Here is a 22,856-nt window from a genome sequence, read left to right on the forward strand (position 1 = left end):
ACACATTTTTTTTTTTTTAAAGTGCCTTCATCCCATGTGCTCGGGCACAGAAGCAAACGCCCGCATATGTAAACGGCATTCAAATCACACATCGCCGTGTGTGTTAGATCCAGAGCAACAATTCTAGCACTAGACCTCTGTAACTCTAAACTTGTAACATGTAAAAAAATTTAAAGCGTTGCCTATAGAGATTTTTAAGTTTGGCGCCATTCCACAAGTGTGCGCAATTTTAAAGCGTGACATGTGAGGTATCTATTTACTCAGCGTACCATCATCTTTCACATTATACAAAAAATTGGGCTAACTATGTTTTGTTATTTTTTTAATTCATGAAACTCTTTCGCAAATACTGTGTGAAATAAAAAGTTGCAACGAGCACCATTTTATTCCCTAGAGCAGTGATGGTAACCCTTGGCACCCCAGATGTTTTGGAACTACATTTCCCATGATGCACAACTACACTGCAGAGTGCAAGAGCATTATGGGAAATGTAGTTCTAAAACATCTGGGGTGCCAAGGTTCGCCATCACTGCTCTAGGGAATAAAATGGTGTAATTTTCTAGCAAAAAAAAATATGATTTTTACATGTCAGAGAGGAGTGTCAGAATAGTCCTGGTATGGAAGTAGTTAATTAAAAATTATTATTGGTCATGTTTTTTGTTGCATTGTTTAGGCTCGGACGTGTAAAGTGTCTGCATTTTATTTTACTAAGAATGGCTAAAAGATGAATTCATAGTATGAAAATTTAACTCACAACATAGCAAAGCACTACCATAATGGTATAAACAGTTTTAAATGCATCCTTAAAGTGTACCTATGCTGGGAAAAAAATATTAAAGTGGTTGTAAACCCTTAAAAAACAAACAAAAAAAAACAAAAAACAAAGGCATAATGAGCTAGTGTGCATAGCATACTAGCTCATTACAAATTACTTACCTTAGATCAAAGCCCCCGCAGTGGTCCTCGTTCACCGCTCTGGCGGGCGATATCTCTCCCGGGGGTTACTTCTGGGTATCGCGGCTCCGGCGCTGTGATTGACCGTAGCTGCGCTGATGTCATTCCCAGCGAATGCGCGCGGGAGCCGCCGGTATTGGCACAGTATGTGCCGTTGCTTCAGTTTGCTTAAGTGCGCATGTGCCGATGACGGCACATGCAAATACAGGGATATCTCCTAAACCATGCAGGTATAGGTGATATCCAATGCAGCGACAGGTAAGCCTAATTATAAGCTTGCCTGTAATATAAAGTGGTTGGAAAGGGTTTACAACCACTTTAAATTAGGCGGAGGTCTAGGGAGCATGCACTATAAGGTACCAGAATGTGCCTGTCTTGTTAGAATAAGCCTTCTTACACTAGGATTTGATTTACTAAAACTGGAGCGTGCAAAATTTGGTGCAGCTGTGCATTGTAGCCAAACAGCTTCTAGCTTCAGCTTGTTCAATTAAAGAAGAACTCCATCTTTTTACAGACTTTAACAAGCTGCCCCAAACTAACTATGTTCCTCACTAACCTGTGAGGCTGATGGATTTGCGGTATAAACTGTATTTACTGTACGGGCATATACAGCATACCACACTGTGTTCCGGGTGTGAGCTGAGACTTCCTGTTGTGACATCGTTAGCCTGCCTCTCAAACTCAGCCAATCAGAGGAAGCTTTGTGTGGTGTGTTCGGTTATGACAGAAAGTCTCGGCTTGCACCCAGAACCTAGTGCGGTGTGCTGTATGTAGCCGCAGCTACATACAGTTTTTACTGCACATACAACGGTCTTACAGATTACTGAAGGACACAGTTTGAGCCAAGCTTTTTAAAGTCTGTGGAAAGATGGAGTTCTTCTTTAAGCTTTGACAAAAGCTGATTAGGTTCTATGCAGAACTGCACCAGATTTTGCACTCTGTAGTTTTAGTAAATCAACCCCATTGTGACCAGATCCTGCAAAATGTCCCACACATATACCAACTTTCTAAAAGTTGCTAATTGAATAAAAGTAGGCATGCCAGCCACATGACACTTGACAATGACTGAGTTGGAATTAGACCGCCCAGGCACCAACTGCTGTCACATTGGAGATGTTGGGGTGTGGTTACTCTATACCTCAAAGGCCAGAGTATTTTGTGAATCTTATTTTTACATGGGGGTTGATTTACTAAAGGCAAATAGACTGTGCACTTTGCAAAGTGCAGTTGCACTCTGTAAGCAAAGATGCTCCAGTAAGTTTAGTAGCTTAGTAATTGTGGTAAAGGTTCACTTTGCAAAGAATACCCAATCACATGCAAAGAAAATGAAAAACAGCACATGATTGGATGATGGAAATCAGAAAAGCTTCTGCTTATTTACTAAGCTCTGAAGCAACTGCACTTTGTATTGTGCACAGTCTCTTTGCCTTTAGTAAATCAACCCCATAGTTTATAAGGTTGAAGAAAAAAAGACACAGGTCCATCCAGTTTAACCCATGTATGTGATGATTATTCTCTAACAATTCCTATAGCCTTGTATATTCTGCTTCCCGAGGAAGATATCTAAATGTTTTTTTGAAGTTGTCAACACTGTCAGCTAGTAACATTTTGATAAGTTTGTAAATAGGAACTGGACTCTGGAAGCTGTGCAAAAAGATATGGGTAGAGGGCAAAGGACAAGACACCAGTATTGCATGTGGCTTCCTGCTACCTTTTCCCCATTATGGACTTACCATACGCACTGTGTCTCTGTGTGGAGGTGGCCTTTTGGGTAGAGGCAAAGACATGTCAAGCCTCCAGCAAGTAAAACAGTGAACGGTAGTGAGATTACCAGCTCTCACTCCACATCTCCTGAGACATTCAGAAACAGAGGTGCTTTAGATCTCACACAACAAATATACAGTTATGACGCTGTAGGTAGAGAAGTGCCTAGGCACACTCACATACCAGGAAGCGCACTGCTATATTTCAGAAGAAATTCAAGGCAAAAGGTAGCTTTTTTTCAGGGGACTGCTTAGGCACAAAACGTTTCTAAGGGTCCTTTCACACGGGGCAGATCAGTGGTGATCCGCCCCGCGGATATCCGCTTGCTCAGCGGGGATCGCCGGAGCGATCTCCGCTGAGCAGGAAGATGACAGGTCTGTCTCTGCACACTGCGCAGGGACGGACCTGCCACAGCACCGCTCTCCCCTATGGGAGATCGGGTGACGATAGACCGCAGTGTCCATCGTCACCCGATCCGATGACAGATGTAAAAATTGCTTTTTCCTCCGTCACATTTTTTCGGATCGGGTCGGATGTCAGCAGACATGTCACCGCTGACATCCGACGCTCCATAGAGCTCTACAGGCAGGATCTGAACGGATCGTTAGTGTGAAAGGGGCCCAAATCTTATTTTTTTTTCGATTCAGGTCAACTTTAAAGACTGTCACCTATGATGCAAACAATTTAGCACCTATTTTTCCTCCAAATAATCATTTACTTTAAATCTAATTTTATCTACTTTGAAAAATACAAATAGATAATTCAGTGTGTTTCATACGCTAAAATATTTTAAAATAACTAAATGCTGTATGGTTCATGATCTGAAGGATCTTCAATGTTGTTTCAACTTCTTTAAAAAGGCAAAGTGTCCAGAAATAATTTGTCAATTACAGGAGGTGGTGGTACCAAATCTTCCAGCTTCAAGTAGAATATACGTTGAAGTCCCAATGTACAAAGAGCACGCAGATCTGTTAGAACACTTAATGCTGCTGCAGTATCTAGTTGTTGTCCTTTGTTTTGAATATTTAAAGCTATGTGATCTTTTAAACAACAAATTATTTTGTTGTGTAGTTCATTCACCTTCTTTGGTTCTTTCAGGCCATGTCGTTCTACGAAAAAAAAAAAAAATGGTATTATTTACATTATTTTAAATAAGTATACCATGAAAATAGAGAAATCTATTTACAAACTGTGCATAATAAGCTATTTTCCTTTTGTTTTTATCTTTGCCTGTGCAGTTCTAGACATCCATTTGACTACATTCATACTAAATATTACACTTAGGGGTGTACTCACTTTTGTTGCCAGTGGTTTAGACATAAATGACTGCGTGTTGAGTTATTTTCAGGGGACAGAAAATTTACATTGTTATACATATATATATATTGCAAAGGTATTGGCTTTTTACATATTTTGTTACATTATAGTCGTTAGTTCAATGTTTTTTTTAATCTGAATTATATGTGATGAATCAGAACACAATAGTCTAAGTTGGTGAAGTAAAATTAGATAAATATATACATAAAATTATTTTTCAGAAATAAAAAACGGATAATTGGCATGTGTGTATGTATCCCCCCCCCCCCCCCCCTTTGTTATGAAGCCCATAAAAATCTCTGGTGCAACCAATTACCTTCAGAAGTCACATAATTAGTGAAATGATGTCCACCTGTGTGCAATCTAAGTGTCACATATCTGTCATTACATATACACACCTTTTTGAAAGGCCCCAGAGGCTGCAACACCAAGCAAGAGGCACCACTAACGAAACACTGCCATGAAGACCAAGGAAGACACCAAGTCAGTAAGTCGGGGTTAGGTTAACCTCCCTGGCGGTACGATTATTTCGGATTTTAGGTGCTAAAAGCGGTACAATTATTTTGCATGAAAATTTGGCGTTTTATATTGTAGTCCTGTAATTCTTAGGAATAACTCTCTTAAATCTGTCCAAACCAGAGTCTAGCAGACATCCCGGGTATAATAAAGTTTGAAAAATGAAATCATAAATTATAATATAATAAATAACTATAAATAATTGTACCAAATAATAATATAACAATAATAAAAATTATTCAATAATGTAATCAAATCAAAAACACTGAAATTTGCTCAGTTGCAGAATTGTCACTGTCATTACTTTTCAATATTTGATGGCGGATCTCCCCACAAATCGCTATCCCTCAATTCTGCGAGTGATTCTAATTTATTATCGCTGTTTTCTAGCTGGTCTAAAATAATTTTTGATGTAAAGGGACAGTTTTGGTTGCTATGGACAATCTCCAGTTTCCAGGCATAAATAACAGCTTTTATTATATAAAACTGCATGCAGGACACTGGGCAGACCACTAGGGACAAAGGGGATGTGAAATATTTACATACAGAAATGTAATCTGTAAGATTACATTATACTGTATGTATACTGTATGTTTCACTTCTTGAATTTGGTGCCGATCTCCGTCCCCGTGCGTCGCAACGCTCGCAGGGAACGGAGCTCGGCTCCGTGATAGATCGAGCGGGGAGACAACGCTGGATCCGAGGGAGAAGGTAAGTAAACCTCCTCCTGGATCCAGCGATGCAGTCCCGAGTCTGGCTTGGGGTTACCGCTAATGGCACAAAAATTCCACTCCGAGCCAGACTCGGGAAGACCGTCAGGGGGGTTAAAAAATTTTTTTAAATCTTTGATGATCTCTACGAGCTTCATCAAATCTATCATAACCAGAGGGAAAGAACATGACACAACAGCAAACCTGCCAAAAGATGGCCACATACCAAAACTCACGGACCGGGCAAGGAAGGCATTAATTAGAGAGGCAGCACAGAGACCTATGGTAACCCTGGAGGAGCTGCAGAGTTCCACAGCAGAGACTGGAGTATCTGTACACAGGATGACAATAAGCTGTACGCTCCACAGAGTTGGGCTTTATGGCAGAGTGGCCAGATGAAAGCCATTACTTTCAGCAAAAAACAAAATTGCAGGTTTTGAGTTTGCGAGAAGGCATGTGGGAGACTCCCATAATGTATGGCGAAAAGGTACTCTGGTCTGATAAGACTAAAATTTAACTTTTTGGCCATCAAAGAAAATGCTATGTCTGCCACAAACCCAACAAATCACATCACCAAAAGAACATCATCATGCTGTGGGGATGTTTTTCAGCAGTTGGGACTGGGAAACTGGTCAAAGTTGAGGGAAAGATGGATGGTGCTAAATACAGGGATATTCTTGAGCAAAACCTGTACCATTCTGTGTGTGATTTGAGGCTAGGACAGATGTTCACCTTCCAGCAGGACAATGACCCCAAACACACTGTTAAAGCAACACTTGAGTGGTTTAAGGGGAAACATGTAAATGTGTTGGAATGGCCTAGACAAAGCCCAGACCTCAATCCAATAGAAAATCTGTGATCGTACTTAAAGATTGCTTTTCACAAGTGCAAACCATCCAACTTGAAGGAGCCGGAGCAGTTTTGCAAGGAGGAATGGGCAAAAATCCCAGTGGGAAGATGTGGCAAGCTCATAGAGACTTATGCAAAGCGACTTAAAGCTGTGATAGCCGCAAAAGGTGGCTCTACAAAGTATTGAATTAGGGTGGTGAATAGTTATGCACATTGACTTTTTCTGTAAAGTTGTGGGCATGTTCTGTAAATTAAATGATGCAAATCATCAAACAACCCATGTTAATGCCAGGTTGTGAGGCAACAAAACACAAAAAATGCCAAGGGGGGTGAAAACTTTTGCAAGGCACTGTATACTCTTGTGAGTGTAAATTTCAGTTATAGGCATAGATCAAATCATCCTAACACTCCTCCCTCCCGATTACACATTTGAATTTTTTTTCTTGGGCAGCAGCTACTTTTATCAGTTGGTATCAGTAGGTACTTGCTCCCACTTCCTCAATCCTTACTAGGCATGGCTGACGTTAGCTCTTGTTCCACCTCAGCCTCCTGGGATACATGTCACACATTCAAGGAGGCTTCATGTTCTCCTAGTTAGTTAGTAGATCTTGCACATTTGCTTTATCAGTATGGGACTAGCTGTAAGTAATCAGAAAGTCACAGTTTGCTCCTAAATTCAGGATGGTGGTGTGGGAACATAAATATAGGTAAAGACTCTGGGTTCTAGGACGACAGTGCTGGACTTCTTACGTTGGTAAATAAGTGTTTTTCAAAAGTCAATAGCTACAAAAAAGGCTGACAAGCAGCCTCGCTGGACCAAACATATGTTGAAGGGAAATACACATGACGAATACACAGGACACCCTCCTGGCATCCAGACTACATAAACTAGACACTACCCAAAGGCTACTCTATCTTACTGACAGTATGTTAACATGTAACCCTGCAAAAATTGTGTCAGAATTCGCTATTCGCCTTTATTTCTTATATGCCTCTTCCGACTCTTTATCACCAATGGTAGCTGATACACTGCTTTCTCAGATTAAACTCTCTAGACAGTAATACACAGCCTGGGCCTGATGGGTTTACAGTGGCATACTACAAACACTACAAGGACCTTTTAGCCCCATTGATGCTTTTAATAACTTTCGACGAGAACACAACTTTCATTGGAATCCTGTCTGGCAATGGTGTGCTTGATTTCAAAACTGAATGCAGATGACACAAATTAGGCAAACTATCGCCCTATTTCTTCGTTAGAAATAGAAGTTAAGCTACTAGCAAAAATTCTGGCTACCAGGCTCAATACTGGTATCTTTACTTTATACATAGAAACTAAGTGGGATTCATGCCTCTTTGCCAGGCAGGGGATAATGTGCATTGGATTATACTCCTGACTGAAGCTGCAAATAAACACAACACACCAAGTATGCTCCTTTACCCTGATATAAAAAAAAAGGGAAGTTGGGTTTTGGGGAGCAATTCTGCACTTGGGTATTGCATTATACTTATACCACAGAATCGCTGGTTAAGTATGCAGGATTTCAGTCCTATGTCTTTTTTGTTATTAGGGGTACAAGGCGAGGTTGCCCCCTGTCCCCATTACTGTTTGCGCTGGCCATTAAGCCCCTAGCACAGCTTAAATGATCCCACTCTGATATTTTGGGCCCTGAAATTGTTGGTTATCAACATAAATTCAGCCTTTTTTTCTGATGATATTTTGATGTTTATCACCAACCCTTCAGTCACTCTCCATAATCCTACAACACTTTTGTCCCACTTTGGTAGCCACTCTGGTCTTCATATCAACCACCCCAAATCCAAAATCCTGAATTTTTCCTCCACATTTAGTATCTTCACTGTGAGCCTCTTTCCCCTATTTGTTTGCACAGAAAAACCTCCCGTATCTATGGAATAATATCACCTCCTCATATGATACTCTTTACAAGGCTAAATACCCACTACTTTTTCATAAACGTAAGCACCTGTGTAGTTCACTTTCCTCCTTTCTTGGTCAGTATTATGGCAATTAAGATGACATACCTACCGAAGTTTCTATATCTCTTCTATCCCTGTGTCCCCTACCATGTTTTACATGCACATCAAAACCAGGTCATACGGTTCATTTGACATCACCATAAGCCTAGAATAGCAAGCAGCACCCTATTTCATAATAGACCCCAAGGCGGCATGGGAGTACTGAACCTTCAAAAATATTTTCAAGCTGCCCAGTTGTCCTTTCTTAGCAAATATCATGCAACCACTGAACCCCCCCCCCCCCCCTTTGGGTCTCTTTGGAGGCAGCTGACTGTGCCCCCTACATATAGATAACTTGCTATGGCTTTTCTCGAAAGACTGAACTAGTATAAGCAATCCTGATCCATTACATTTTCTGAAACTTTGGGATAACCTCAGATACGCTGGGCAACTCCAATCCGCTCAATTACCTTTTTTGAATTTCCTACACAATCCATATTTCCCCCTGGGCTTCAAGAACCCTTGTCTCCTTAAACAATGGTCACAATGAAGAATCACTTGTTTACATGCCCTCCTTATGTCAGGTGGTATTGTGTTCCAAACTCTTCAAAGAGAGTCTCTTCCTAATTCAGAGATATTTTTCTACCTGCAGATAAAACATTATGTCACTTCTTTGGTCCGTAGCACGTCTGACAGGACAACCCTTCTGTCTTATGAGCAAAAGTTTAAAGGTATAGTCCCCTTACCGTACAACCAACTTGTGAAGGGAGTTTCTAGTCTCGACCATGTGTATATGTCCAGATGGTTGTCAGACTTCCAAATAGAACTTGAGCAACGGTCCCAGATCTGGGATACCACCAAGTCATTCTCTGAGAATGCTATGGCCCTGGAATTTAACTGCGAACTAATATATCACCGGTATTTGACTTCAACTAGAATCACAAAGTACACCCTGGGACACATGGGAGCCTGCTTCCAAGGGTGCTTAGATTTGAGGACATACTGATGTGGAAATGTAATCAACACTAATAAATGGACATGCAGTATGGCTTACAGTGTGTCAGGAAATTGCCTGGACATTCTGAGAACAGCTGACATCATAAAACAGCTCTGGTTTAAGCTCTGTTTATAGTGTCAGTCCCTGGTTTATAGATGTACTGTCCCTTGCCTGGAGGGTATCACTTAGGGGTTGTGATGCTAACTGAGAGTAGTAATGTTACCAAACTTGTTTTACTTAAATTGGGTTGGGCAGAGAGGTTTATGACATGTAAAGACCTCCAGCTGGCCAAGTGTGGCCACCTGGCTTATGTGCAACCCCCCACCATTGAAGGAATGTGACAATACCTTAGTATATGGAAGGGGGGGGGGGGTGAGGAGGGGTGGGGTTTTACAAGTGTGTGTATATACCAGAATACAGATCCCTGGCTCAGTCTATTTGGTTTGTGATCTAAGAAGCATGGGGACGTAAGGTTTCTCTGTAAATGTACCTCTTTCACTTTTCTCAGTGTGTGACTTCTTCTTTTCTGAAACTTTTCCTATCCTACAATTTGTTCTGATATACTGATAGCACTTGAAAGTCCTTTATAACAATATTACAAGTTTCTTTTCTGTACAATAGTAAGTTTGAATAAATTAGATTGTTATCCTTTTCGCACAGTTATCATTTGTTCTTAATTTCATTGGTTATAGCTGCAACCGCATGGGTCGGTTCTTATATAGACAAAGTTGTATTCACTTATTTGATGTATCATTAAGCGTGTAAGTGAGGTAGGTATAAAGATCTCCATGTCAATACCTCCACACATGGTGGACCTGTCCTGACCTAGCCTGGTGGAGACTATGGACTTAGGTATATGGCTCTTTTGTTGGGCACTTCAATTCCAATGCTGCTCACTCAGGCCCTACTATTTAAAGCGTTTGTTAACCCCCCCCCCCCCCCCCAAAAAAAAGGATCCTGCTCCTTTAAAGCATGTTATATGAGACAGTGCTTGTCCTGTGTCATTTTCCCCCCAGTAACACCTAAAATACCTGGCTGACCCTGCCAGTTTCTCCCCACCCTCTGTAAACTGACCATGGTGTATTATGGTGGCTGAGACCAGACACTGGTCAGTTTATATGCCTCTGTCATCAGCAGCCTGCTATCTGCTCTCCTCTCTGCTCCTGAATCCTCCTCCCCTCTCTGTCTCTGTGTGAGACACCCCTCCTTCTGCTCTCATAACACTAACCTGTATACAACATCAGCACTGCCTCCTATTGCAATGTCCCCCTCTGTGAATGATAATATAAACGCTGAAAATACCTAATTTAAGACCCGAGATTGAGATCACATGACCAGCCAGCTCTTTCCTCCTCTCCTTCTCCCCTCTAGACTGACATCAGCAGAGAAATCTCAGCCCCGCCCACTGCATTTCCCAGAGGAGAAAAGGAGAAAGCTGGCAGGTCATGTGATCACAATCTCGGCAGTGAAATTAGGTATTTACAGCATTTAATTGTATAAATCACACACAGAGGGGGATACTACAATAGGAGGCAGTGCTGATGGTGTATACAGGTTAGATTGAATTAACCACCACTTTAAAACTGGACAGGCTCCTAAAATGCCAACTCAAAGTATCCTTACGGCTACCAAACAATCAATAGCACATGCTTGGCTGACTCCATTTCATTAATGGGAGTTAAAAATAGGCTTCATGTAGCTACCCCGGGTTTATCCCCAACTGACTTAATTATGGATAGAATATTCCTGTGATATCTCGCTTTTTAATCAGTGTACTCTTCTGGTCTTTACCCAAAAGGACAAGGGGGGCACTTTGCCCTTGGATATAGGTTCTCCTTTTCTGAATTCTGATATCTAAGGCAGTATGTGACACTGACGGGGGGCTCTTTATGGTGGGTTGGTAACTTCAAGAGTATTTAAAAATGTTAAATGCTACTCTGGAATGTTATGCACTGATTGGTGGAACTTGTACTATTTTGACTGTACTGTTCACTTGTATTTGGATGTGACATCTCAATAAAATGTTACCTGATTTAAAAAAAAAAGGCTTTATGAGACCTTTATTAATTAAAAGCCAACAGCGAGACTGATGTCCAAATTCCACCTGGTTTGGGACCCCTGGGTCAAACACTTTATGCCAGCAGATTTCAACTGTAGGCTAGCTGACCTATTATACCTACTTTTACCTTAGGGACCTGCACAGGTTACTCCCCCTTTTTTTTTCTTTTCCATTGCCACTATCCTTTTGTTTTTTCCTTTTCCCTCTCCACCTCATCATCTTCCATCTTTTCCTTCTTTCTCTTTCTGCTTTTTCTAGATCTTCAGTATCAAAATAAATATTGCACCCGAATAACTAAAAATCAAACTATATGCTTGTCATTTCAAGAATACCAGTGATCCTGGCTGCCTTTTGGAGTAGTGAGAAATCTTTATTGGACTTTATTTACTTCTACCTGAACTGTATTGACACAGCATCCTGCTATACCAGTTTAATTTGTGCTGTATTATGCTTCAATAAAAACTTATTGAACAAAAAAAAGTAAATAGCTACAGTACTTGTAGCTGCTGATTATTATGTTTTGGTACCAGGGAGAACCTTCCCTTTTGAAGAGTAGTAGGAAAATGCTAAAAACTCCATATGCTGGTTGAATATGACAGAAGAAAACATGTTTATTATTTACCTAAATAAAAATTTAGGTAGTTGGGATTCAAACCAGTGACCCTTTTTACTGCTAGGTGAGAGTGCTACCCACTACACCACTGTGCCGCCCTCTTTGTATCTTTGAGTCCTCTCTATCTCCAGAGCCACCAACACCAATTTCCATAAATCTACACTAGCAGCCAGCATTTTCTTTCTACATATTTAGTAAAGCCTGTGGATTATGAAAATCTTCACCTTGCACACAGAAATCACAAATCTTAGCAAGATGAGTTCAATCTGACAGATGTTGGAAGTGTGCACTGTACTGCACACGTGTGGCTGGCAGTGGGTTTAAAACAGATGCTACATAAAAAAATAGTTATTTGTAGACTTGCCCAATGCTTAGCCATTTTTGAACTACAGTGTTTGTCAGATCAATATTCTACTTTAAAAGAAAAAGGTTGTAGCACCAAGTAGTAAAAGCATACCTGAACTCAAATTAAAGATTCATAAAAGTATTGTTCTAAGAGACAACAGGCACCTTCAGGCATATCAGGCCATAGTTTCATTTAGGTATTCTGGTAGCCTCTATACCTGAGCAGTGGCGGCTGGTGAAGTTTTTGGATGGGGGGGGCGCCAGACCCCGCCCATCATGACCCCACCCATCATTTTGGCCCCTCCCACTTCTCATAAACTACGCCCCTTATGTAATCCACCTAATCCGTCCCCTGTATTCCACTTCCTTCCACCCATAGTGTCACGAGTATACAGCTCAGATCACAGGACAGAGTATACAGCCCCAGAATCACAGGACAGATTATATATCTGGATAAAATATTGAAAATGTCAATGTTTAAACCAACTGTTAAAGAATGCAATAAAAGTACCACTAATCAGTGATTTTTTTTTTACAACAGCAAACAAACTTTATTGTACAACAAACAACAAAAATACTCAGGCTCGGTTCACACAGGGGCGACTCAGAGCCGACTTCAGCTCGCCCCTAGTCGCCTCAGGTCGGACAACATTTAAAAATCAATGTAAGTGAATGAGAGCCGTCTTAATGCACGCTACTGAAGTCGCTCCGACTTCAGAAAAGGTTCCTATACTACTTCAATCCGACTTGTAGGCGACTGGTACCCATTGATTTCAATGGAGGTCGCCTCCAAGTCGGATCTCCGTCTATACGGAGGCGACTCTGACAGAATTATCAGCTCTCAAGAGGGAACTCCACGCTAAATTTATGAAAAAAAAGTGGGTTCCCGCTCCGAGAGCATACCAAGCCCTTAGGTCTGGTATGGATTCTAAGGGGAACCCCTTACGCCGAAAAAACGGCGTGGGGTCCCCCCAGATCCATACCAGACCCTTATCCGAGCACGCTACCCGGCCGGCCAGGAAAGGGGTGGGGGACGAGAGAGCACACCCTCCCTCCTGAGCCGTACCAGGCCGCGTGCCCTCAACATGGGGGGGTGCCTTGGGGAAGGGGGGGCCACGCGGCCCCCCCACCCCAAAGCACCTTGTTCCCATGTTGATGAGGACAAGGGCCTCTTCCCGACAACCCTGGCCGTTGGTTGTCGGGGTCTGCGGGCGGGGGGCTTATCGGAATCCGGCCCCCCACCCTATGTGAATGAGTATGGGGTACAATGTACCCCTACCCATTCACCTGTGGAAAAAAGTAAAAATAAAACACAACACAGGGTTAAAATAGTTTATTGCACAGCTCCGGGGGTCTTCCGTCTTCGGGGGTCTTCTCGCCGGACTCCTCCACTATCTTCTGCTCTTTTGCTAGTTTTTTTGCTAGCGGAGGAGCCCGACTTTCTTCTTCGCCGCCGCCCTCTTCTTCCGACTTCGGGGGTCTTGTCCCCCTCTCCGGTTCTTCTTGCCGGGCCACCGCTTCTTCTTCCAGCTCTTTTACTAGCGGTGGCCCGGTCTTCTGTCGCCGCTGCCGCCTTCCGTTCTTCTTCTTCTGGAGATGTTGACTCGACGCTCTCTCCGACCACAATGCCAGGGACGCGGTGCGCGGTGACTTATATAGGGACAAGGGGCAGAGTCACCGGTTGATGTCACATGGTGACCCCGCCCCCTTATGATGTCACAGTCCCGGAGGATGCTGGGACTGTGACATCGTAAGGGGCGGGGTCACCATGTGACATCAACCGGTGATCACGCCCCTTGTCCCTATATAAGTCGCCGCGCACTGCGTCCCTGGCACTGCGGCCGGAGAGAGCGTTGAGTCGACATCTCCAGAAGAAGAAGAAGAAGAAAGGAAGGCGGCAGCGGCGATGGCGGCGACAGAAGACTGGGCCACCGCTAGTAAAAGAGCTGGAAGTAGAAGCGGTGGCCCGGCAAGAAGAACCGAAGAGGGGGACAAGACCCCCGAAGTCGAAAGAAGAGGGCGGCGACGAAGAAGAAAGTCGGGCTCCTCCGCTAGCAAAAGAGCTAGCAAAAGAGCAGAAGATAGTGGAGGAGTCCGGCGAGAAGACCCCCGAAGACGGAAGACCCCCGGAGCTGTGCAATAAACTATTTTAACCCTGTGTTGTGTTTTATTTTTACTTTTTTCCACAGGTGAATGGGTAGGGGTACATTGTACCCCATACTCATTCACATAGGGTGGGGGGCCGGTATCCGGGGGCCCCCTTATTAAAGGGGGCTCCCGGATTCCGATAAGCCCCCCGCCCGCAGACCCCGACAACCAACGGCCAGGGTTGTCGGGAAGAGGCCCTTGTCCTCATCAACATGGGGACAAGGTGCTTTGGGGTGGGGGGCCCTTTCCTGGCCGGCGGGGTAGCATGCTCGGATAAGGGTCTGGTATGGATCTGGGGGGGACCCCACGCCGTTTTTTTGGTGTAAGGGGTTCCCCTTAGAATCCATACCAGACCTAAGGGCCTGGTATGCTCTCGGAGGGGGCGACTTCAAAGTCGTGATGTAAGTCGCCCCAGGTCGTGTCTAAGTCGTCTCCAAGTTGCCTCACAAAGTCGTCCTGTGTGAACCGAGCCTTAGGCCGGCTGGGGTGCATTTGGTAATTTATTATTTACTTCATTATAAAAAAATTTCCACAGAGAGTCAATTATGCCACTCACCGTTCTTGCAGCTCCGCTCGGGCTGAGGAACAGAGCTGCCGACGTCACTTCCGGGTTTCGTGAAGCAGCCGAAAGCCGGAAGTGACCTGCCTGTCTAAGAATGACAATGCTCCCGCCTGTAGAATCACAGTGATTTTATGGGCGGAAGCTAGTCGGCGTTCTACAGTGCGCCGCAAGGCGGGTTTTTAACCCGCAAATGAAGTGCCATGGATGCAATCTTGTGATTGCATCGACGTGGCGCTTCTCATAGTGCACTGCGACCGGCGCCACAGTACAGTATGTTAAATTGTTAAATGACATTTTTTTTTTTTAAATGTCTTAAAGGGCCCATCTTTTTTTCAGTTTTTTTTTTACACTGGGGGGGGGGGGGGGGGAGGGCGGTGCCCGGGCCGCCACTGTACCTGAAGCACTCTTGAGTATGCTAATTTTTCCAGCTCTCAAGGTTGAGATGTTCCTCCGCCCCTTCCCAAAACTCAATAGTGGCCTCCCCTAGTAAGGCCACCTTTTACGGTGATGGGCCTGGTCAGTCCATTTTGACATAAAAGCAAAGGTCCCTTTTACTACATGCAATTTTATAGGTTTCTACCTGAAAAATGAAGTAATAAGTGCAAATATGCATAGTTTTAAAAAATATGGTAAAGAGAAATCACAAAACCTTTTTTATCTTTCTAGGGTATTTTTTCTAAATTCTAGATAAATTTCTACAACATTGTGTAGTTGTTTTGTGCCAAAGATGAAACATTAAACGATCTGGAATTTTCTCTGCTTCTCAGCTTGTCATGAGTCCTCAATTACTATGGCAACCATTATTTATTCAGTGAATTCACGTAAAGATCAATATAGCCTGCCAGACATGTCAGCACTGCCACTGAAATCCCGCAAGGTATTAACTCACCCTTCAGTGAGAGCACAACTATTTGGTCATCTATACAAAATTAATGTTTAATTTAACTGTAGCAATAACAGCATGATATTAAATGTAATTTTACTACCCTACTTACTAATGTGATGTACAATCAAATTGGTCTGCATGGCTGTCATCCCAGAAGGAAGCCTCTTCTATAGATGATGCACAAGAAAGCCAGCAAACAGTTTACTGAGGACAAGCAGACTAACGACATGGATTACTGGAATCATGTCTTGTGGTCTGATGAGACAAAGATAAACTTATTAGGTTTAGATGGTGTCAAGCCTGTGTGGTGGCAACCAGGTGAGGAGTACAAAGACAAGTGTGTGTTTTGCCTACAGTCAAACATGGTGGTGGAAGTGTCATGGTCTGTGGCTGCATGAGTGCTGCCTAGGGTGTCCACGTGTCCCGGATTGCCCGGGACAATCCCACAAATAGCAGGTCTGTCCAGGGTGGAAGTGTCATGGTCTGGGGCTGCATGAGTGCTGCCTGCACTGGGGAGCTACAATTCATTGAGGAAACATGAATGCCAATGTACTGTGACATACTGAAGCAGAGCATGATCCCCTCCCTTTGGAAAATGGGACGCAGGGCAGTATTCCAACATGACATGATTAAAACGACCCCAAACACACCTCCAAGATGACCACTGCCTTGCTAAAGAAGCTGATGGTAAAGGTGATGGACTGGCCAAGCATGTCTCCAGACCTAAACCCTATTGAGCATCTGTGATGCATCCTCAAACGGAAAGTGGAGGAGCAAAAGGTCTCTAATATCCACCAGCACCATGATGTCATCATGGAGGCGTGGATGAGGACTCCCGTGGCAACCTGTGAAGCTCTGGTGAACTCCATGCCCAAGAGGGTTAAGGCAGTGCTGGAAAATAATGGTGGCCACACCAAATATTGACACTTGGGCACAATTTGGACATATTTACTTAGCGGTGTACCCCATTTTGTTGCCAATAATTTAGACATTAACCACTTAAGCCCTGGACCATTTGACTGGCCAAAGACCAGAGCACTTTTTTCCTCTCCGTGAGACGATGGCGGGTATCCCTGTGGACATCGAGTCCGTGGGACCTATGATCGCGCTCACGGAGCTCCCGCCTCTTAAAGGGCAACGTACAGGTACATTAATCTGCTTGTACGTGCCACAGTATATCTGCGCGAGGCAGTCGGGAAGCGGTTAATGACTGTGTGATGAGTTATTTTGAAGGGACAGCAACACTGTTATACAAGCTGTACACTCACTACTTTACATTGTAGAAAAGTGTAATTTCTTCAGTGTTGTCACATGAAAAGATATAATAAAATATTTACAAAAATGTGAGGGGTGTACTCACTTTTGTATGATACTGTATGTGTGTGTGTGTGTATATATATATATATATATATATATATATATATATATATATATATATATATAATATATAATATTTAAATATATAAAATATGTAAAGTTGGGAAGGTATGCAATGCAGTTTGACCCCAAAAACCTAAAATATGTTATCCTAACCCCCACCTCCACCAAACACACAATGCAAGCCTCTATACTGTCTGCAAAGAGGATAGATTCAGTTGATCAAATATCAGAAGGACAAGAGACCTGAAAGGCTGTGAGCACACTATGGGGTGTATTTACTAAAGGCAAACAGACTGTGCACGTTGGAATTACAGTTGCGCCAGAGGTTAGTAAATGAAGGGAAACTCTGCTGACTTTCATCATCCAATTACGTGCATGCAAAAATGCAGTTTTTAGTTGTTTTTAATTTCCTTGCATGTGATAGTGCAGTCTTTGCAAAGCAAAGTTTCATCTCATTTACTAAGCTCTGGAGTAACTCCACCTGCAAAGAGCACAGTCTATTTAACTTTAGCAACTCCACCCTTAGATTCCCTACCCACAAATAATAACAGCAATCAGATCTAATGAGATCTAGCCTCAAGAAGATCTTAAGTATCCATGTACATCTTCAAGCTAGTCTTAAGCTAGAAATATTAGAATATCCCCGTGCTACCATAAACAAAGCTACTATGTAAACTAAAAAAAGGTTGCAGCAAACCACCGACAGAGGTGCAAACCCCAGCAGGGTAAATAAATGTAAAAAATCAATAAATGGTGTTGCGCTACCAAATAATTAGATTAAAGTGCCTAGTGCAAAAATATAAATGAATCACATGTGTATGTGCAAAACTATATTGCAGGGGTAACAGACCCCACTAAAATAAATTATATCATAAATGTAGCAGTCCCTCAAAAGAAGGAATTCATATAAATATTCAAAGTGCCTAGCGCCTAAATATACACAATAAAACTATATCACACTAGCATATTAAAATCTGTAACTCAAATAGTATAAATAGCAAACTCCATATGTGCAATAGTAAAGTGCAAAAATAGGCAAATCCAATCAAGTGCATTAAAAACAAGTGAAATCAAGCAAACAAGTAGATGACTAAAAAAAACGTGAATCACACAGTGCAAACAAGCAAATAAATAAATTCCATAAACAGGATAAAATTTGCTGATATTCAGTGACTTATTTAGGTGCTTCCCCAGTGAAAATATAGGTGAAAAATAACCCTCCTGTGCCTCTTCAATGTTCACAGCACACCAGGTGAAATGGCCCCTTACCTTACTGCTGTAAGGTAAACAGCAGATTAGAGATATCCAGGGAGTGTAACCCTTTCCTGGCGGGTAGTAATACCCCACGCGACTGACACTAATCACTCGTTAATTTTCATGGAAATCAACGCGCTGCCCCACCGATGTGGCAAAAGGGTTTCCCAACAAGAACTCTATAGTGCACTACAACTGTGGTCACTACTTCACACCAAGCGCTGGTCCAACTCTCCAGCATCCACCCGGGCACGCCCACCATGCCCGGTGGATGCTGTGTGTCATGTGACTTGGCTGGAGAGTTGGAGCAGCGCTTGGTGTGAAGTAGTGACCACAGTCGTAGTGCACTATGGAGTTCTTGTTGGGAAACCCTTTTGCCACACCGGTGGGGCAGCGCGGTGATCTCCATGAAAATTAACAAGTGATTAGCATCAGTCACGTGGGGTATTACTACCCGCCAGGAAAGGGTTACACTCCCTGGATCTCTCTAATCTGCTGTTTACCTTACAACAACTTTTGTGTTGGAAATTCAGACGGAAAAAGTCTGATGGAGCCCACACACGATCGGAATTCCCGACAACACAGTCCGATTGTACATTTTCCGTAGGAAAGTCGGACCGCGTGTACAGGGCATAACAGGTTATTAGTAACGTACTTGTATTTATTAGAATTTTAAATTAGGACAAATTAAACAATAATTTAAAATCAAACAAAAAAGAAAGGGCGATTTTAGGCCTAATCAAGGGTCCGGCCTACTAATATAATGACAGGAATAAAATACTTTTGTCACATATTTTTGCTTATGTTGTTTGCTTACCAGAAACAAGACACACTGCAGACAGGCAGGCTATCGTTGAGACATCAAGGTTAAGGCTCTGTAAATGTAATGAAAAGTTTCTAATTGAATCCAGCCATTCACCAAATCCACGAAGGCACTGAAGTCTGTGCAGCACTAGTCCATTACAAAACACAAATTCATCTGCAGTGACATTAGACCTGCATGGGAAAAAATATGTATACATTTTTATAAAATATATACGTTCTACTGTTAAAATAATCTTCTTCATTAAGATGGCTAGTAATAAAAACTAAATTAAACTGCCCACATAAATGTAGGACTTGCCCAAAGTGTCACCTGTATTTTTTGTTTAATGTTTATAGAGAAAAAAGGGCGAATGACACTTTTGCGCTGCAGTAATGTGCACATTAACACATATGTTACTACAATGCTTGTTAACGCACGTATGGGACTCCAACACACTAAGGCAATGCACCCACAATGGGCAATCTGCTAGGTTATAAGAGGCTGAAGTGCATATCCTTATCCCATAGCCACTTCTGCACCTCGGTAAAGGACTTGCGACATTGCTGGATCTCCGCTGAATAATCAAGAAAGAAGTGCATCTTTGTATCTTCATAATGCAGGTCAGACTTCAGACGGGCAGTAGCCAAAATGCGATCCCGGTTGCGGTAGTTAAGCAAGTGTAGGAAAAAGGGATGCAGAGGTGCACCTGGCAGCGTTGATGATGTAGGAACCCTATGGGCCTGTTCGACCACAAACGTGGGAGGTAAGTTACCATGATGGATGGTGGATAGGAGCTATTCTGTGAACTCGGCCAGCTTGTTACCCTCCGCATGCTCCGGGAGACCAAGGCCCCTTATGTTATTTCTCCGGAGTCTGTTCTTTGTGTTGACTGCCCTTACCTGCAATGCCTTAACCTGCAGCAGAAGGTTACATCGAGCCCTCTAGAAGATTTTTTCTGGCCTGCAGCAACTGTCCATGAAAATACTTTGGCTGACAGGCAGTGGATGCACCAGTCTATGTATTGTAATACAGAGTTCAGCACATCCACTGCCAGCCAGCCGGAATCATCTTTCAGTGTAAATTTCCTCTCCCCTATTAGCAGGTTATAGCAGGTTATAGAATCATGTGCTTCAAGATTTACTTTCACGGTTGATTAGCAGTGCATGTCTTACATGAAACAGGACAATACAAGTACATATATTGAGGAAAGACAACCACTTCCTCTGGTTACCTTACCATAGAATACACATTATAACACTGCAGTGTCACCTGCTGGATAGAAAGGTATAATGCACATATATATATATATATATATATATATATATATATATATATATATATATATACACATACATATGTTTATATTTACATTAGAAAGCTGCTTTACGTTACATTTTGTTGTTCTTCCAACACCCCTTCTCAACAGCATGTGCTTTGTCAAATTATATTCAGCTATGATGTTCCTTCAATAAAGGTTTGGTGAGTGCATCAGCAGTAATCTCCTCTGATGGGAATTATTGAATGTCAATAACACCTCGCTCTCGAGATTTTCCCTCAGTAGGTGATACTGTCAGGGCTGGGCTCAGCCCTTCCTTCTCTGAACTGGCCGCTCAGCTGTCAGCTAATTGCCAGCTTCTTTCTCCCCACAGTGACTCAGCTGTTGCTGATCTGCATGTCAGTCCTGCCTACTTAAAGCCGTCCAGCTTACTTCATCTCTGCCTTCGCCTTTGGTCACATCTCAGAGACTTTTCTCCTGCGTTCCTGTTGAAGACTTGCTCAGCTGACGTCCCTTCTGGCTCCTGATTCTGCTTGCTGTACTACTACTTTGATCTCTGGCTCTCTGACATTGGCACTGGCTGACTACACGATCTGGTTACTGAACTCTGGCTATGTATTGACTACGCTTACTCTGTTTACCTTTTTATTATTATTAAACAAGTGTGATTAACTATACTTGTGTCTCGGTCTGATTCATGGTTTCTGACATTGATGTGTTTGGTTCTAGGATTGACCCTTTCTGACTGCATACGTTTTATACAACCCTGGTTGTCTTCAAAAATGGGAATTGGTTTTGACAGGTCTATCCCAATTTCCACAAAAAGTTGACGAATCCATATCGCTTCTTGACATGTATGTGCTGCTGCAATGTACTCTGCTTCATGTGAAGATAGAGCGATGGTTGTTAGCTTTCAACTAGACCAACTTATGATTATTTCCCCATACTGGAAGATGAATCCACTTGGGGATTTGCGGTCTGTGCAGTCTCCGGCTCATCCATATATACAATTAGTTTTAGATTTGATGTTGCTGGTAACTGTAAATTCATCTGAATTGTTCCTTTGAGTTACTGCATCACTCATTTTACTGCATTCCAGTCACGCTGACAGGGAGCTGCGACTTTCCTGCATAGTATGCCCACTGCTGCGGCTATGCCTGGTCTTGTCACAGTGGCAACATATAGCAGCTTACAAATTGCTCTGCGATACATGTCATTGTTGGGTAGCAAGTTTTCTGCTTCATTGCTCTTTGATAGCCTGGTTTCATAGGAGTTTTAATTTCCTTTGCATCTTGCATATGGAATTGTTCCAAGATATCAGAGATTTTCTGAGTTTGGTTGAGAAGATAACTTCCATCTTCTTCTTTCTCTATTTGGATTCCCAGATAGCAGCTAATGTTCTTTGATTTCAAAATTTTCTTTCAGCTTGTGAAATATCTGATTTTAATCTCCTTTTTGTTCAAAACAGGTTATAATGTCTATCTTTTTGATTTTTGGTGTAGATACAGGGGTCTGTTTTACTTCTTGAGAATCCCTCTCTGGTAAGTACTTAGTTCATTTTGTTTGATCTATGCCATAATTCGAATGGAGTATTTTTAATGGCTCTTGAGGGTAGTGTTCTGTAGGTGGTTGCAGTCATGACTAATTATACCTAGTACTTGTGAGGTATTTGTGAAGAAGGTCTCATCGCTAGTCATGTGGTTTCTTTTGCACCTGAGTCTATGCATCAGCCGCGTGGCTTGTCACTTTACCCACTTGCCTACCAGGCCAATTCTGACAGTTCTCGCCTACATGTAAAAATCCTAATTTTTTTGCTAGAAAATGACATAGAACTCCCAAACATTATATATATATATATATATATATATATATATATATATATGTTTTTTTTAGCAGAGACCATAGAGAATAAAATGGCGGTTGTTGCAACTTTTTACCTCGCACGGTATTTGCGCAGCAATTTTTCAAACGCGTTTTCTTTGGGAAGAAAGAAACCGTTTCATGCATAAAAAAAAAAAAACAGTAAACTTAGTCCAATTTTTTTGCATAATGTGAAAGATGATGTTAAACCGAGTAAATTGATAACTAATACTAATCATGCTTCAAAATTGCACATGCTTGTGGAATGGCGCCAAACTTCGGTACTTAAAAATCCACGTAGGCGACGCTTTAACATTTTTAGCTGGTTACATGTTTTAAGTTACACAGGCTCTAACGTTCGCGACGATACCTCACATGTGTGGTTTGAACACCGTTTGCATATATGGCCGCGACTTACGTATGTGTTCGCTTCTGAGTGCGAGCACACGGGGACAGAGGCACTTTAATTTTTTTTTATTGTTAATTTTACTTTTATTTTATTAGTTTGACACTTTCTTTTTACATTTTTTTTATCACTTTTATTCCTATTACAAAGGATGTAAACATCCCTTGTAATAGGAATG

The 22,856-nt window shown here is 42.3% G+C and overlaps 1 protein-coding gene across 2 annotated transcripts in view; it reads right to left on the reverse strand.

The window, feature by feature from the left end:
* Positions 1-479: 479 nt before the first annotated feature.
* NR4A3 (nuclear receptor subfamily 4 group A member 3) overlaps positions 480-22,856 on the reverse strand; it is a 102,322-nt gene continuing 79,945 nt past the window's right edge. For both annotated transcript variants that reach the window (XM_077491815.1, XM_077491816.1), the window contains exons 7-8: positions 19,149-19,327; positions 480-3,827 (exon numbers count right to left, since the gene is read on the reverse strand). In XM_077491815.1, the coding sequence (XP_077347941.1) occupies positions 3,571-3,827; positions 19,149-19,327 (436 nt within the window). In that variant the 3' untranslated portion in view covers positions 480-3,570. The remainder of the gene's footprint in view (positions 3,828-19,148; positions 19,328-22,856) is intronic.

This window comes from Lithobates pipiens, unplaced genomic scaffold (genome assembly GCF_037356315.1).
Source record: "Lithobates pipiens isolate NorthernLeopardFrog02 unplaced genomic scaffold, aLitPip1_a1.2 Scaffold_19, whole genome shotgun sequence".
NCBI classification, from domain to species: Eukaryota; Metazoa; Chordata; class Amphibia; order Anura; family Ranidae; genus Lithobates; species Lithobates pipiens.